Source organism: Dromaius novaehollandiae, chromosome W (genome assembly GCF_036370855.1).
Source record: "Dromaius novaehollandiae isolate bDroNov1 chromosome W, bDroNov1.hap1, whole genome shotgun sequence".
In the NCBI taxonomy this organism is placed as follows: Eukaryota; Metazoa; Chordata; class Aves; order Casuariiformes; family Dromaiidae; genus Dromaius; species Dromaius novaehollandiae.
This window is the reverse complement of record NC_088130.1, coordinates 3,235,308-3,251,620: the sequence shown is the minus strand read 5'-3', so window position 1 is coordinate 3,251,620 and position 16,313 is coordinate 3,235,308. Positions and strand designations below refer to the sequence as shown.

Sequence of the window (16,313 nt, the reverse complement as noted above, 5' to 3'; positions counted from 1 at the left end):
TTAACACTCTAAGGAGGCATCTTTACACTATGCACCTGGTATTAACCAACACCCCTCCCAGAGGGGGAGAAGCATAGCAGGCTATGCCCTGGAGAATGGCAGAAAGGAGAAAAAAGGGGGAAAAAAAAAAAAAAAAAGCACAAGGGGCAGGTTCAGGACACAGAAGGTATTGGGGGGGGGGGGGGGGGGACACAGGGTGCAGCTGTGGACCATACATGTAAAGAGAGGAACCTGGGCACCAAGATCTGGGTTATTACTACTAGGCAAGGCTGCATCTCAGAAGCCCCTGGCACTAGGAAGATGGGAAGTCAGGAAGAAGGACTGAGCAGCTGCAGAGGAAAGGAGATATGAGCTTGGCAGACAAGGAGCACAAAGGAGCAGAGTCTCTGTCAGGCAGAGCACAACCACTGCAGCAAGACACAGGCATTTGCAGAGACAGGAAATATTTGGATTGAATTTGAGATTTTCCTGACCTACAAGTTATGATGTGGGAGAACTTTAGCAGTTCAAAAGGATTCATCTGAAAACAATCATCCAGAGAAACCCTAGCCTGAAAACACCACTAACAAATATTTAAAACACTTAAATAGACATGTTGTTGCATCAGAACACAATGAGAAACACCAAATTTGTCTTACTTGTATGGTGTGCCACTTTCTATAAGAGAATTGTGTAGAACATCTGAGGCCAGTAATAAGTGGAGTACCACAGGGGTGTCTCCTGGGACCTGACCTGTTTAACATCTGTGTCAATGACCTGAAGAAGGCAATGGAATACACTTTCATGAAGTTGGCAGATGACACCAAACTGGGGGAAACAATTGATATGCTCAAGGACAGGGCTGCCATCCAGAGGGACCTAGACAGGCTGGAGGAATGGGCCGACAGGAGCCTCATGAAATTCAGCAAGGACAAATGCCAAGTCCTGCACATGGGAAGGAAGAACCCCTGGCAGTGATACAAGCAGGGATTGACTGGCTGGGGAGCAGCTCTGCTGAAATGGCCCTGGGGGTCTTGGCAGACAGCAAGCTGAACATGAGCCAGCACCGTGCCCTGGCAGCAGAGAAGGCCAACAGCATCCTGGGCTGTATTAACAGAAGCACAGCCAGTAGATCAAGGGAAGTGATCATGCCCCTCTACTTGGCACTCATTAGACCACATCCAGAATACCACATCCATTTTTAGGCCTCCTAATACAAGGAAAACATTAATAAATTGGAGTTCAGTGGAAGGCCACTAAGATGGTCAGGGGGCTGGAACACATGCCCTATGAGGAGAGGCTGAGGGAACTGGGCTTGTTCAGCCTGGAGAAGAAAAGGCTTTGGGGGGGGTGCTGATAAGCTTCTTATAGGTATTAGAAGGCTGCTATCAAGAAGATGGAGCCAGGCTCTTCAATGGTGCGTAGTGGGAGGACAAACTGAAACAAGAGAGTTTCCAACTAGCTATAAGGAAAAGCTTTTTCACCTTGAGGACAGTTAAGCATTGGAACAGTTTGCCCAGAAAGGTTGGGCAGTCTCCATCCTTGGAGGTATTCAAGACCTGACTGGATAAAGCTCTGAGTAACCTGGTCTGACCTCATAGCTAGCCCTGCTTTGAGCAGGAGGTTGAACTAGAGACCTCCTGAGGTCCCTTCCAACCTGAATTATCCTATGAGCCTAGGATCTTTTATCACAGCACCACACTGAGATCAACACCTCATCTGCATCAAGTGTGTTGAAACAGAAGGGGAACAATGTGAACTAAGCACAGAGGGAGTTAAGAGTTCTGCTGAAACACCAAACAAAAGTTGTGATCCATATTTCTGCAGCAGGTAAAGACTCAAGGCTATCCATATCTGTCTTTCAGAGGCTCTTCTAAAACAAACCACCCCCACACACAGTGCTTGAAGTCTCCTAACACTGGGTGCAAATACTAATGGTGAAAAGAGAATTTCATAGCTGAGATCCAAGAATCCTACCTGCCAATGCTGGGATGGTGACTGTGTTCCACTCCCATGGCTGATCATACTCATCCGCAGGTCTGTCATCATCTTGTGGAAACTTTTTTTCTTGTAAGCGCTGACTCACTACATTTTCAGAATCAGATTCTACACCATTGTGTTCTGGTTCATAGGGTGTGTCATAATTCTGCATGGTTTTCTGCTGGGACTTCACATTCCCCTGTCTCTGAAATTCTGTAGGCGAGAGAAAATTGCATCAGTGTGACTACTGACCATACCTTATCATTGAAGCTAATAAATTTTAGAGCATTCAACCTCCATGCACTCCATAATATTCAAGTAACTACCGCAGACAGCAAGCTACTACAGGACCTCTAAATTCTCTTTTTTTTTTTTAATTTGGTAACTTGCAGGAATGAATGGTTTACTGTAGCTAAGAAACAACCACAACATTTACAGTCACCCCCTCCTTTCCCCATGTTGGGCAGGGCCAGATTACAAGCAGCACACAGTACTCACTGAACATACTTCATGCAGACTGACAGCACATTGTTCCCCAAGAACACTGAGGTATCTATACACAGTAAAGTCTTCAAGAGGAGACAGTTTAGGAGAGCAAGTCAACGATACTGACTTTTTAAATCAAAGACACACAAAAATAGACCCCACAAAAATCAAATGTGTTGATATAGGATTCTCAGCAGCTATACCCAGAAAAGCCAGGCTATCAGCAGAAAATTAACTAGGATTAACAAAAACATGAAATAAGAGCAGTGGTAATTAGACCCCAGTTCATATCATCTCAGTATTAAGGAACACATGAAACTTACCTTTAAATTCACTCCAGCTTTGTCAAAATTATATGCATTGTAGCTCAAAAGTGAACACAGCACCAACACAGCACATACTGAGCTACATTAGGAGGAATGTGGCCAGCAGATTGAGGGAAGTCATTGAGGGAGGCCATACCTGAAATACTTTATTCAGCTTGGGGCACCCTAGTTGTTCAAGAGGAACATGGAGAAACTGGAGAGGGACCAGAGTTACCAAGATAGTCAGGGACCTGAGGCACATGGCCTACAAGGAGAGACTGAGGAAGTTGGGCTTGGCAAAGAGGAGGCTAAGGGGGGGGGATTAATCTAATAGCTGCCTACAACTATCTAAAGGGCAGTCACAAGGATGACAGAGCCAAACTCTTCTTGGTAGTGGCAGACTATAAAAAGGGGCAAAAACCACAAGTTGCATCTTGAGAGGTTCAGATTGGACATTGGGAGAAACTTCTTTCCTCAGGAGAGTGGTGCAGCCCTGGGACAGGTCACCAGAGAAAAGTGTAAGGGTGTGTGGGGGGGTGTGTGCGGGGGGGGGGGGGGCTCCATCCTCGGAGGTTTTCAAGACTTGTCTAGACAAAGCCTGCGTTGCCCTGATCTAGTGCTGGCGATAGCCCTGCTGTGAGTGGGAGGTTGGACTAGAGACCTCCAGAGGCCCCTTCCCACCAACACTGCTGTGATTGTTAACAATGACACACATGAAACCTATGTATAAACAGTATAAAAGAAGGTTTTCAAGCTCCAGCAGTTAATTCGGGACTGACTTGAATGTCAAGTAATTGCCATTTAGTCTATAAAAGCCTTCAGGAGTGTCATTGTACTAAAACCTTATAAGAAGTCTGAAATGGGCAATCACATCAACTGCAATTCTTGTGTCATAATTCCATACAGCAACTACTTCCTGCAGCACTCCTTCCTCAACACGACAACCCAACTCACAACCTGGCTGCAAACTAACTTCGTCATAGCCTCTGCAAACTTCTCTTACCATTTTAGTTTTGTTTTTTTTGTTGTTGGTGGTTTTTTAAACTGAACTCAGTGGATGGTAGCAGTCCAGAAATAAATATCATAGTCAAGACAAAGGCACAGCAGGGAGCAGATTTTGAAAATATATAAATAATTCTTCATCTTCTGCAAGATGCTTGTGCTACTGTGCCAAAGGAAGAATTGTGATCAGACCTATCTTATTGCACAAATCCTTTAATATCCCTGTATTGACATCAGTACACCATGTTAAGCCTGCAAAGCATCTTCAAAACACAGCCTCCTATGAAGCGTTTCCTGCAGTAAGGAGAGAACACCCAGAATTCAAATCAACTCATTTTCACACTTGCAAATGCAAAGTCAAAGAATATTTGGGTCTTCATTGTGATCTAGCTAGGAGAAATCCACAGTGGTAGAATCAACCCAGGAGTAGGTCCGAAACTTTTGCCCCATATGCTCCTCCTCATTCTAGGTAGGCAGAATTTCCAGTAGTTTTCTAGTAAAATGAAACAAGTATCCCACATTGAAACCAACAATTAGATGCACTGTCTTGCTACCCCTCCCCCCCAATCTACTAGAACTACTCAATTTGAAACCATTATCCTGACCTCTTTAAAGCAGGGTCAGACAAAAATCCCATTCTTACTTTTAACTCTGCATTTTAACACAATATGGGTTGGGGGTATTTTTTTGACACTACAAATGAAGACTTACAGTAGTTCTTCCCATAACCTTAACCAAAAATAAGTAAATTGTCCATTCATCTACAGACATGAAGAACGCATTAAAGCAATTATTCAAAATGACTTCAAAAGAGCGTGAAATATCTTGTAAAGAAAAACATTCATCACTTAAAAATGCAACAATTTAAGCTTATATATTACAGATACACCAACTATGAGGAAAATCATAGCAAAACCAATGACACAAATAGAAGCAAGACATCTCTAGATAATTCCTAGTTTTGAATGAGAACCATGTTCCCATCTTCACAATGCAAACAAAACCTAGAAGAGGGTTATTTAACTTCCTCAGAAGTGTTTTCAATCTAGAAAAAAATAAGATACAGTGCCTGTATTTCAGTCATTTTACTAGAAAAAATTTGCTCAAAGGCACAATGCTGCATTACGAAAAGTTTTCATATCAAAGATCACACAGCCTGTACTCAGCTATAGGCTATTAATACTCTCTTGATCACTCCTGGATCAGAAACACAAGTGTCTTGTCTCCTTTACATCACAAACATGATTCATGTTCATCTATTTCAGGACTGGAAAGACAACACTGCTTATCAGGAAGTGCATGTGCTCCCAAGGAATAGAAACAATGACCTTACTAGAATAACTAATAGATTTTGCTTGTAAATCTTTTTCAGTGCCAAATGCAGAGAAAACCACTAACTCCAGGTCCATGAAAATATTTTAATACAGGGGTCCACGATCAGCTTTTTTTTTTTTTTTTTTTTTTTAATGAAATCACACACAAGATGTCAAGCCACATGGAAAATGACCTTTAACATAAGAGATGACAGGCTGCTATTTCACATCTCAGTGTCAGAGAACACAAGCAATAAATTGACAGGTTTTTGACCCTGGAGCAAAAGAAAATTTTTTTGCTCTCCCTAGTTTTCCATGAGGAGAGAACACAACAAAATCTCACAGCTTCCCTGAAAATGCTTGAAACACCATCTTTAAAGAATATTGACAGAGTATTTGAAAAGGAAAGTAATTTTACTGAAAAATAAATCGGATATTTTGCTTCCTGCTGTCAAAGTATACCACAAGCTATATGAGTGTTAGGCACCAACAGAACAATCAAAATCCCGAATACTTAAGAAACAGGTATCAGAAGAAGACAGAACACTTGTGCTAGAGCACTCAGAGTCATACAGGTTGGAAGGTACCTCAGGAGGTCTCTAGTCTAACCTCCTGCTCAAAGCAGAGTCAAGTATGTGGTCAGACCAGCTTGCTCAGAACTGTCTCTACTCAGATTTTGCAAACCTCCAAAAACAGAGATGCCACAACCTCTCTGGGCAAGTAGTTCTAGTGCTTAATTATCCTCAGAGTGAAAAACTTCTCTCATATAAAGGAAAACCTCCCCTGTTTCAAATTGTCACCATTGTCTCTCTTCCTCCCACTGTGCACCTCAGTAAAGAGCCTGGCTCCATCTTTTCAGTAATCTTCTTTAGTATTGGAAGGCTGCTATTAGGTCCCTCCCAAATCCTTCTCTTCTCCAGGCTGAACTAGCCCAGCTCCCTCAGTCTCTCCTCACAGGGCATGTGCTCCAGCCCCTGACCATCTTGGTGTCCTTCTGACAAACTGGAGCGAGTTCAGCAATGTCTTCTTTGTACTGGGTGGCTCAAAATGGGACAAAGTACTCCAGATGCAGTCTACAAACTGTCCAATAAAGGGGAATAAACACTTTCCTCAATCTACCACCAACACTCCCTGCTGATACATATTCTTCAGCAGAGCTGCTCCCCAGCCAGTCTCCAACCTGTATCACTGTCAGGGGTTCTTCCTTCCAAGGTGCAGGACTTGGCATTTGTCCTTCTTGTATTTCATGATGTTCCTGTCAGCCCATTCCTCCAGCCTATCTAAGTCCCTCCGGATGGAAGCCCTGCCTTCAAGTATATCAACTGGTCCCCCCCAATTTGGCATCACCTACAAACTTGCTGAGACTGTACATCACCTCTCCTCCAGGTCACTGACAACAATGTTAAACAGGACAGGTCTGAGGAGAAACCCATGTGGAACATCACTTGTTACCAGCATCCCGGTAGAGTATAACTCATTAACCACTACCCTCTGAGCCCAACGATCCAACCAGTTTTTCAAACATCTATTATTCTACCCATCTAGACGACACCACCCCAACTTGGATACGAGGATCCTGTGAGAGAACACAAAAAGCCTTGCTAAAATAAGGTAGGCTGCATCCCATTGTTCTACCCTCACCCATAGATCTAGTCATTTCATCATAGAAGGCAGTCAGGTCGGTCAGGCATGATTTACCCTTGGTAAATCCATGCTGGTTATTCCCAATCACCTTCTCCCTCATGTGCCCAGAAGTGTGTTTCAAGAAGAATTGCTCCACAATTTTCCCAGGGACCAAAGCGAGGCTGACCAGCCTGTAGTTCCCCCCGATTGTCCTTCTTGCTCTTTCTGAAGATAGGTGCAACATTTACCTTTCCCCAGTTATCAGGGACCTCTCCTCATATCCACAACCTTTCAAAGATGATAGAGAGCAGCTTCACAATGACACCAGCCAGCTCTCTCAGCACCCTCAGGTGCATCCCATCTGATCCCATGGACTTATAGGGGTTGAGATTTCTCAAGACATCCCTGACTTGATCCTCTTCCTTGAACCCTGTCTTTAGGCACAAGAGGCCTGGGAGACCTTGTTGGTGAAGACTGAGGCAAAGAAGGCATTAAGTACCTTAGCTGTTTCTGCTGTCACTAAATCACCTGCCCCATTCAGCAGTGGGCCTGCATTTTCCTTGTTTATTCTTATACTGATAACATAGCAGTAGAAGCTCTCGTTGCCCTTTATGTCCTTTGCAAGTCTCAACTCCAGTTGAGCTTTGGCTTTCCTAATGCCATCCCTACATGCCCAGGCAGCGTTTCCAAATTCCTCCCTTGTAGACTCTCCTTACTTCCACCTCCTGTGCATAACCTTTTGCATTGGAGCTCAGTCATGAGTTCCCTATTTAGCCAAGCCATTCTCCTGTTATGTCTACTCACTTTCTTGAGTATTACAATGAACTGTTCTTGTACTTGGAGGAGGCTGTCCTTAAAGACCTGGCAGCTCTCTGGAACATCTTTGCCATTCAGAGCTGTCTCCCAGGGGATTCCCCCCATCAGTTTCCTGAATAAGCCCAAGTCTGCTCTCCTGAAGTCCAGGGTCTATACTCTATTACTCTCCTTCCTCACTGCCCCCAGGATCTTGAATTCCACTATTTCATGGTCACTACAGCCAAGGCTGTCATTGATTACCACATCCCCGACCAGTTCTTCCTTGTTCTTGAGTAGCAGGCCTGGGCATCACTTCCAGTTGGCCCATCTAGCAACTATGTTCAGAAGCTGTCCCTGACACCTTCCAGAATCCTTCTGGATTGTTATGCTGCCCTTCCAACAGATGTCAGGGAAAGTAAAGTCTCCCATAAGAACCAGGGTCTCTGATCTGGAGACTTCCTTGAGTTGCTTAAAGGCTTTATCCACATCCTCACACTGCTAGGATGTTCTGTAGGAAACTCCCACCACAGTGTCACCCTTGCTGACCTTTCCTCTGATCCTTGAAATCTCAACCAGCCTGTCACCTGTTCCATAGAAGAGTTCCACACATTTCAGTTGCTCTTTCACATAAAGGACAACCCCTCCCTCCTTCTTCCCTACATGTCTTTCCTGAAGAGCCTGAATCCCTCCATTACAGAACTGCAGTCATATGAGTTCTCCCACCACAGCTCAGTTATCCCAACAATGTCACAGTTCTTCATCTGCACACAGAGCTCTAGTTCCTCCTGTTTGTTTTCCCAGGCTGTGTGCAGGCGCTTGAAGCGCCCCCCCCCCCCGGCCCCCCCTTTGCCCTGTTTTACCCTTCCCAAGTGCTCTCTTGCTCCCATCACCCTGCCCCCATGTACTTTCCACCTCATTCTCCACTCCCTCACCTCGCTTTGGGCTCTCCATCCCCCAACATACCTCTTTCAAAGCCAGGTTGGCAAGCCTGTTGACAAAGACAGTCTTACTCCTCTGTCAGATGAATCCTGGCTCTCCCCGGTGTTCCTCAAAGAGGGTCCCATAGGTATAAAAGCCAAAGTGCTGCCTGCAACACCAGCCACACAGCCAGTTGTTAACTCACAGAATGCATCCACTCCTATCTGTAGGGCTGAGAACACCACTTGGGCTCCCACATTCTTCACTCTTGATGTGTTCCAGGTCTCCCTTGGCAGCATCACTGGTGCCCATATGGATGGGCAGCAAGGGGTAAGAGCCCAAGGGCCGGACAAACCTTAGCAGTCTCTCCACAACCATCCTGGATCTGGGCCCTCAGCAAGAAACAAACCTCCCACGACAGCACATCTGGTCAGCGGATGGGTGCCTCCATCCCCTGCAGAAAGGGATCTCCAACCACTATCACCCACTGCTTCCTCCTGATGCTAATGCTCAATTCATGCCCAGCTGGCTCTGAAGCCTCCCTTAATGGAGCCTGTTCCCCTTCATTAGGCTATTAGGGCACTGCACTAAGCCTGTAAGTTCAAATCTAAGAGCAGAGAATGAGCCTTTCTCCTGCTGCCAGAAGTCACAAGCCTCCACCCTCTCCACCTTCAGAGCCCCCATCCATCACTTCTTTGAACATAACCTCCAGCTGTCCCTCCTTCCTCACGTCACATGGCTCAGCTTCTTGCCTCTGCAGGGTCTCTGTGAAGACCCTGTCCATCTCCTGCTCATCCTCCCCCATGCTACCCAGCCTGCTCTCCTCCTCCCTGCTTCACCTGGTGGCTCAGGACCTCAACCAGAGCACACCTCCCACAGGTGAGGCCACCATCACCCCCAGCCCCAGACCTGGGCAGCTGTATCCTCCCTCCAGGGCTCTGTCTGGGTCAAGCTCTCTGACATGCCAGGGGTACTTGCTCCAGCCAGTGCTGGGGACCAAGCCCTGTGGCACATCACCACCATTGTCACACAGTCCCACACTACCTGGAGCAAAGTATCTTAGCCTCCTCCACACCCCCTACCCCACTAACTACTAAAGTCTCTGCTTATTACACTCCCACCAGTACCACCACCAACAGACTAGATGCAGGCCCTTTTAATCAAGAACCAGCCTATCAGGAAACAGCTAAAAATCCAGATGCCACCAATAAGGAAAAACCTAACAGAAGCCATGAGCAGCAAAAGCCCCTAGAAGCAGTAATCTGGATTTAACAACAACAAACAGAATGAAAACAGAACCAGAACAAAAATATAACAAACAAGCCAACCCCACAAACAACTGCTGGGGGGAAGCTACAAAAAACACACCCACAAACACACACCCTGCCCAAAATAAGTAAATAACCCACAGTGCCAAAAAATACAAAGGAAAAACCTTATAAACTGCTGAAAAACAGGCAAAAAAAAAAAACAAGTTATAAAAAGAGATACTGAAATAATTTAAACCATGACTTATTGCAGGAAATGAGTTTACATTTGGGCACTGCAACTAAGGCAATACAATTGTGGATCTCAACATACCTTCACAGAATCACAGAATGGTTGAGGTTGCAAGAGACCTCTGGAGATCATGTAGTCCAACCTCCCTGCTCAAGCAGGGTCACCTAGAGCAGGTTGCACAGGATTGTGTCCAGATGGCTTTTGAATATCTCCAAGGAAGGAGACTCCACAACCTCTCTGTGCAACCTGGTCCAGTGCTCAGTCACCCTCACAGTAAAGAAGTTTTTCCTCGTGTTTAGACGGAACTGCCTGTGTTCCAGTTTGTGCCCGTTGCCTCTCGTCCTGTTGCTGGGCACCACTGAAAAGAGCCTGCCCCCTTCCCTCTGGTGACCATGGGGAGAGGCTCCCAGACAGCTCTGCTGGGAGGCCTCAGCCAGGGCTGACCACCCCCTCCCCTTCCCCTGGGAGCTGCTGTTAAGCTGAGGATCTACTGCTGGGACTCTGGGACTTGCCTGAGCTCCAGCTCCAGCTGCATTGCAGCCATGCCTGTGCCTGGCCATGGGACCCGTTGATCTGGACCCTGACCCGCAGACTTACTTCCTGGCCTGACCTCAGACCTGCCTTATCACTATGGACTTGCCTGGAGATCACTGGGCTGTGTCTGACCCTGGTTACTGTCACCAGACCTGATCCTGACCTGCTAACTCACATTCCCAGCTTGACCTCAGACCTGCCTCATCCCCATGGAGTTGCCTGATGATCTGGACTCTTGGTTGACCCTAGCTGCCACCCCTGGGCTTGCCCTGCTCTCCTTGCTTGAATGCTCTGGGACTGGGCCCTGGTTGGCGAGGCTCTTGCCTCTGCCGTCCGTGTTATCATGCTGGGCTCCTGGCTCCCTGTCTCTCAGGGAGCAGCCAGCCCCTTGCTGCTCCCTGATGCAGGGGAGAATTGATACATACAGAAAGAAGAAAGGAAGGAGTTACAGCTGAAAACCTGTGGACAAAATTTAGGGGCAGAGAATTTTCCTTTGGAATCCAACTTAGTTCTCCCAGCCCCTACTGTCAACAACTACAGCCAGCTCCCATATGAGCCAGACCACATAGGACTGTTAAATGCCTCTCTAGGCTACTGAGTCCAGAACATTAACTAAGAAGGGCTTCCTCTCTACTGCCACCCAGGATCAGAGGAGTTCCTGCAGGAAGACACATCAGATGGACAGATTCCTCTATACCTACCTACCAGCCCAATCAAGCAGAGGAACAGCAAATTTTACAAGCACCACATCAAGAACAAGAGGGTGAACGATAAACACACACACAGTATATAAACAGATCTAGAAAATCGGACATTAATAGGAATCCCTTCTTTTTAACACAAAAACATGGTGTTGCCATGTAGGCTGAAATAAACTTTGTAGCTCACCAGCACAACTGAAGAAGAACAAGTGAGACCTGGCTAAAGTCAGAGCAGAGTCAGCAAAGAAAGAGCAGAAAAAGAGGAGTTTGAATGCTCCAATCAGGAAAAACAGGTCCCCAGCCCAAGATGGACTGGCCGAGCCCATTTGGGGTGTGCAAGTGCAGCCACCCTCAAGCAGAACTCAGCCTGGCAGCCCAGAAGCTATAAAAAAGCAGAGGCCAGGAGCTGCTGAGGGATTTGTCTTGCTGCAAACCTTGAGTCAAAGCTGCGGGACACCACCTGCTCAAGGAACCCCGATTCTCCAAGTACCTTTGGCCTGGCCAGCCAAGCACGCAGGACTAGTATAAGTATGATTTTGATTGTGTGTTTCTCTTCTCCTTCTCTCTCCCCCCTCAAGGTTTTGGCCTTGACAACCAGTTGCCCAGGAGTGGTATGTTTTGTTGTGTGCATGTGTGTACCTCTGTGTGTTTTCTGCCTGAATTCTGTACATTTCTCCCCTCTACTTCTACTCTCAATAAAAATTAAATTGAACATAGCTTGTACCTGACTAATTACTACTTTAGGTAAGAATGGAGCTTCACTGAAAGCATGCAGAGTTTAAGGGATAGCATGAATCTCTTCCACATCATAAAAGCACTGGTGGGAAGGGATTTTTGGAAATCTCTGGTCCAACCTCCTACTCAGAGCAGGAATATCACCAGCACTAGATCAGGGAATACCTGGCTTTGTCCAGCCGAGTCTTGAAAACCTCCAAGGATGGAGAGTCCCCCAGGTCTGCATCACCCTCCTGGGGAAAAAGTTTCTTCCAATGCCCAACCTGGACCTCTCAAGGTGCAACTTGTGCCCATTATGTTTATGTTTAAACAGAATTTCTTGTATTTCAATTGGTACCCATTGACTCTCATACGTTCACTGGATATCACTGAGAAGAGTCTGGTTCCATCTTCTTTACTCCCCCCCCCATCAGATATTAATACACATTGATAAGATCCCACCTCAGTCTTCTCTTCTCTAGGCTAAACAATACCAGCTCTCTCAGCTTCTCCTCCTGTGTTAAATGCTCCAGTTGCTTAATCATCTTTGTGGCCCTTTGCAGGACTCGCTCCAGTAGCTCCATGTCTCTCTTGTACTGGGGAGCCCAGCACTGGACACAGTACTCCAGGTGTGGCCTCACCAGGGCTGAGCGGAGGGGAATGATCACCTCCCTCGACCTGCTGGCAATACTCCTCCTACTGCAGCCCAGGATACCGGTGGCCTTTTTGCCACAAGGGCGCATTGCATCAATTTGGTGTCATCTGCAAACTTGCTGAGGGTGCACTCGGTCCTATCATCCAGGTCATTAATAAAGAGGTTAAACAGTATTGGCCCCAGTATCAACCCCTGGGGGATACGACTAGTGACTGGCCTCCAGCTGGACTTTGTGCCGCTGATCACAACCCTCTGCGCCTGGCAGTCCAGACAATTTTCAGTCCACCTCACTCCCTGCTCATCTAGCCCATACTTCATCAGCTTGCCTATGAGGATGTTATGGGAGACAGTGTCAAAAGCCTTACTGAAGTCAAGGTAGACAACATCCACTGCTCTCCCCTCATCCACTGAGCCAGTCATCTCTGCCAAAAACTACAGCGTAACAGACCACTTCCGAAGTGAAGCAACACTTGAAGCAGAAATTTATAGTAAGTTAAACAGCAGCACTGTTTTTAATGACTTTGTAGCTGTTTTTCCTTAAAGATGCTCAGCAAGTATATTGAGAGATATATAAACAAAGATGCACAAGGTCAAATGCTGAATCCACTCAGATTGACTGGCATGTTTCAAAAGAGCATGTGTGGACACAGGACAACGCTGCATTTCACATATTACAACCAAAGGAATTTAAAACTTTTCAAGTATGTGTTTATGACAGTGTGGCTTCTGTGTAACTTTGAGACAACATTATGAGCTCTAGTGACATTCTGCACCTTTGTAAGCATCTCCACATGGGGCACAGATGCCTGCAGCTAGATACAAAGAGGAGATTCTATTTAATATCATGCTTGAGTACAGTATATTTATTCACATGCAATTACAACAGTTAAATGCATCAGAATCTAGGCACTGAGGTAGCCCTGGAACAAGAATTAAATGTAGATGCAGTTCATTCCTATACCTACACAGCTGTGTTATTGTAGTTCACACCTTAAAATCCTGACTCAGCACACCCTGAAGTAGATGGGGCTTCACTCAGCTTTGAAGCAAATTTTAGAAGAAAGGACAAGGTGATCTTTTCTTAAGCATGGATTACAGGCCCAGAAATTTGGCATTAACAGGGACAACACAGTTTGTAGACAAATAGCTAAAAGACCCAAGAGATTAGGTTGTGGGTATCAGGGAGCAGCAAGAGTGGCTGCTCCTCAAGGGAAGGGGAGCCGGGAGCTGAGGGTGACAGCGAGGCAGGCAGGGCAGTGCCCTCACTGATGGGACACAGTCCCCCAGGACCCAAGCAAGAAGAGCAGAGCGGGTCCATGACGGTAACGAGGGTCAGCCGCAGTCCAGTGAGCACCAGGCAAGGCCGTAGTGATGAGGCAGGGCCGAGGTCACGTCAGCAGGTTGGGCAGCAAGGTACAAGGCCAGGCACAGGCATAGCTGCGACGTAGCTCAGGCCAAGCCCAAAGGCGAGGGCCTAAGCTTACATGCAGGTACCGAGCGAAGTGGGGAGGCCCTCGACGAGGCCTCTCCCAGCCCTGTCTCACACCTTAGCTGTTTTCCCAGCAGTCGGAGCCAAGGTTACAGAGCTGTGCCATCTCAGAGCTGGCCTTGAGCACAGGCAGTCAAGCCCCAGGGAGAGAGGAGATGCTCAGAGCCCTGACAGTGGGACTGTCTGGTCACCAATGATGAATTTTTGTAGACAGCAGCAATTTACCTGCTGGAAGAAGATAGCTCAATGACATGCTGACAGTAACCAAATCCAGAGGCTTATAAATCCTTCTTCTCCACTGTGGCACAAGGCTGTTGCAGACAGGAAGAGAAGAAAACCAAACAGATTAATCAGTCTTCTCCCCCTTTTCTCAGTCTACTGGAGGAAAGAAGAAACATTGTTTATCCATCAAACTCAGATTAGCTGCACTGGCTGAGTTCCCCTGGAAAGCATGCTGAGTTCAGAGCAGAGTATAGACTCCAGCTTGCATCATGGGAAGGGGTTTGGGGATAAAGCAGAACACTGGGGATGAAGTGGAAATACTAGGGAAAAGTGTCTGTGTGGAGTATAACTAACTCATGACACATCTGATCTATTTCAGAATTTGGATGTGCTCTTCTCAGCTATTTTCCATAGGATAAGAAAAATCTTTTGTTTCCGAAAAGGACAACTAACCGTCAATTTGAGAATAACAAAGACACCTGGCAAATTCTCTCTTCAGCTCATGCTCAAATTAAACCCAGATTTCAGATCATCATCAGACCAGACAGGGAGAGCTGCAGCATGACACTGTGATATACAGCAAACACGCCCAAAACCCTCAGTTTGACACCACAGGGCTCAGGTGAAGGGAGGGTCTCAACTCTTCTCTATCAGCCAATTTTTGCAGGGCTGGGTGATGCTTTTTATTCCCCCCCCCCCCCAAAAAAAAAAAAAAAAAAAAAAAGTCGTCTTGGATGAAGCAGTTCCAAGCAGATTAGTTTGGGGCCTGGAAACTTGAACTGGTTCTAATTTTACTGCTGTTCAAAAAAGTAGATCTTTTTCATATACCAGCATGTGTCACACCAGGTACTCCTGATTTTTGATTACCAAGTTCACCAGAACTCACTCCATCTAGAGCCAAGACACAATTTAGCAAAACAACAGGTACAACCAGATGAGTCAGTTTTAACTATTTCCTTCTGTTGATGGTGACTTCAGTAAATTCATTGACATGGAAGCTGAAGCTGGTGATAAAAGGGTTGCATAGGGTACAGATGGTGGGCCCCAAGACCCATGGCTTTGTGATGCTGTCCTATTCTTTTAAGTCCCCTTGGAGTGTTGTCAGGTATCAGCCTTTTTCAGATGTTTGTCTTATGATGATTGTTCCCCAGAGACCTTTTGTTTTGAGGTATATTGCCCCTATTTTCCACAAAGGCAAAGGAAATTATTGTAGTGGCCATACTTATGATTAAGATAAATTGTGTTCAGTTTTTCTGTATAATCTGCTTGCTGAATACTGTACGTTATTCCTCCACACTGTACTTTTATTCTCTCTTCCCATCTGATTATGATAGTGTGTTTTCCTTCCCTTTAAAATTAAGGGGATGTCCTGATTGCTGACTTCATAGCAGAATATCTCGCAGGATGGACTGGGGCCCTTGCCATTAGTTATAGCTAAGATGGCATTATGGCATTTTTCCTTGGCATGTAAAGAGAGGTGTCCCCCACCTTCCCCTTGCAGTAAGTTTACTACTTGCATCAAAATTTCCTTTGGAAACTTTTCTGGAGACCTCTTAAGAGAGGATATCCCCAAAGTCATATAAAACATTTTTTGAAGAGCTTTCAGTTTAACTATAGCCTGACCTTTTTTTGACTCAAGATGACCTTGGCCCAGAGAGAGAGGGGATAGTGAATAGCAATTAGATTTATATATTTCCAGCCAATCCTGTTCAGTACTTAGGCCTTGATCAGTTAGAGCAAATTAGCGAGTAAGCAAAGCTTGCTTTTAAAGAAGAAAACCACTGTCTTAGGAATTCCTATTGCGCCAACAGGCTAACCCCAAAGCTAGATCAAGTTGCTCAGGGCCTTGTCCAGTCACGTTTTGACCATCTCCAAGAATGGGAATCCCACCACCTTTCTGGGCACCTGTCCCAGGGCTGCACCAGTCACAGAGGGAAGAACTTTTATGTCCCACTGGAATGTCCTTGCTGCAACTTGTGCCCTTTGTGTCTTGTCCTTTCGCCGTGCACCTTTGAGAGGAGTCCGGCTCTGTCTTCCCTATAACCCCCCCTTTAGGTAGTGGATGACTGTAACCAGATCTCCCTTTGCCCATCTCTC

The 16,313-nt window shown here is 46.1% G+C and overlaps 1 protein-coding gene across 3 annotated transcripts in view; it reads right to left on the bottom strand.

Annotated features, from left to right (window-relative positions):
- Nucleotides 1–16,313, bottom strand: part of LOC135324219 (SH2 domain-containing adapter protein B-like) — a 103,016-nt gene that overhangs the window by 30,351 nt on the left and 56,352 nt on the right. For 2 of the 3 annotated variants that reach the window (XM_064499993.1, XM_064499995.1), the window contains exons 4-5: nt 14,220–14,305; nt 1,957–2,172 (exon numbers count right to left, since the gene is read on the bottom strand). In XM_064499993.1, coding sequence (XP_064356063.1) covers nt 1,957–2,172; nt 14,220–14,305 — 302 coding nt within the window. The remainder of the gene's footprint in view (nt 1–1,956; nt 2,173–14,219; nt 14,306–16,313) is intronic. The other variant, XM_064499994.1, reaches the window with a different exon arrangement.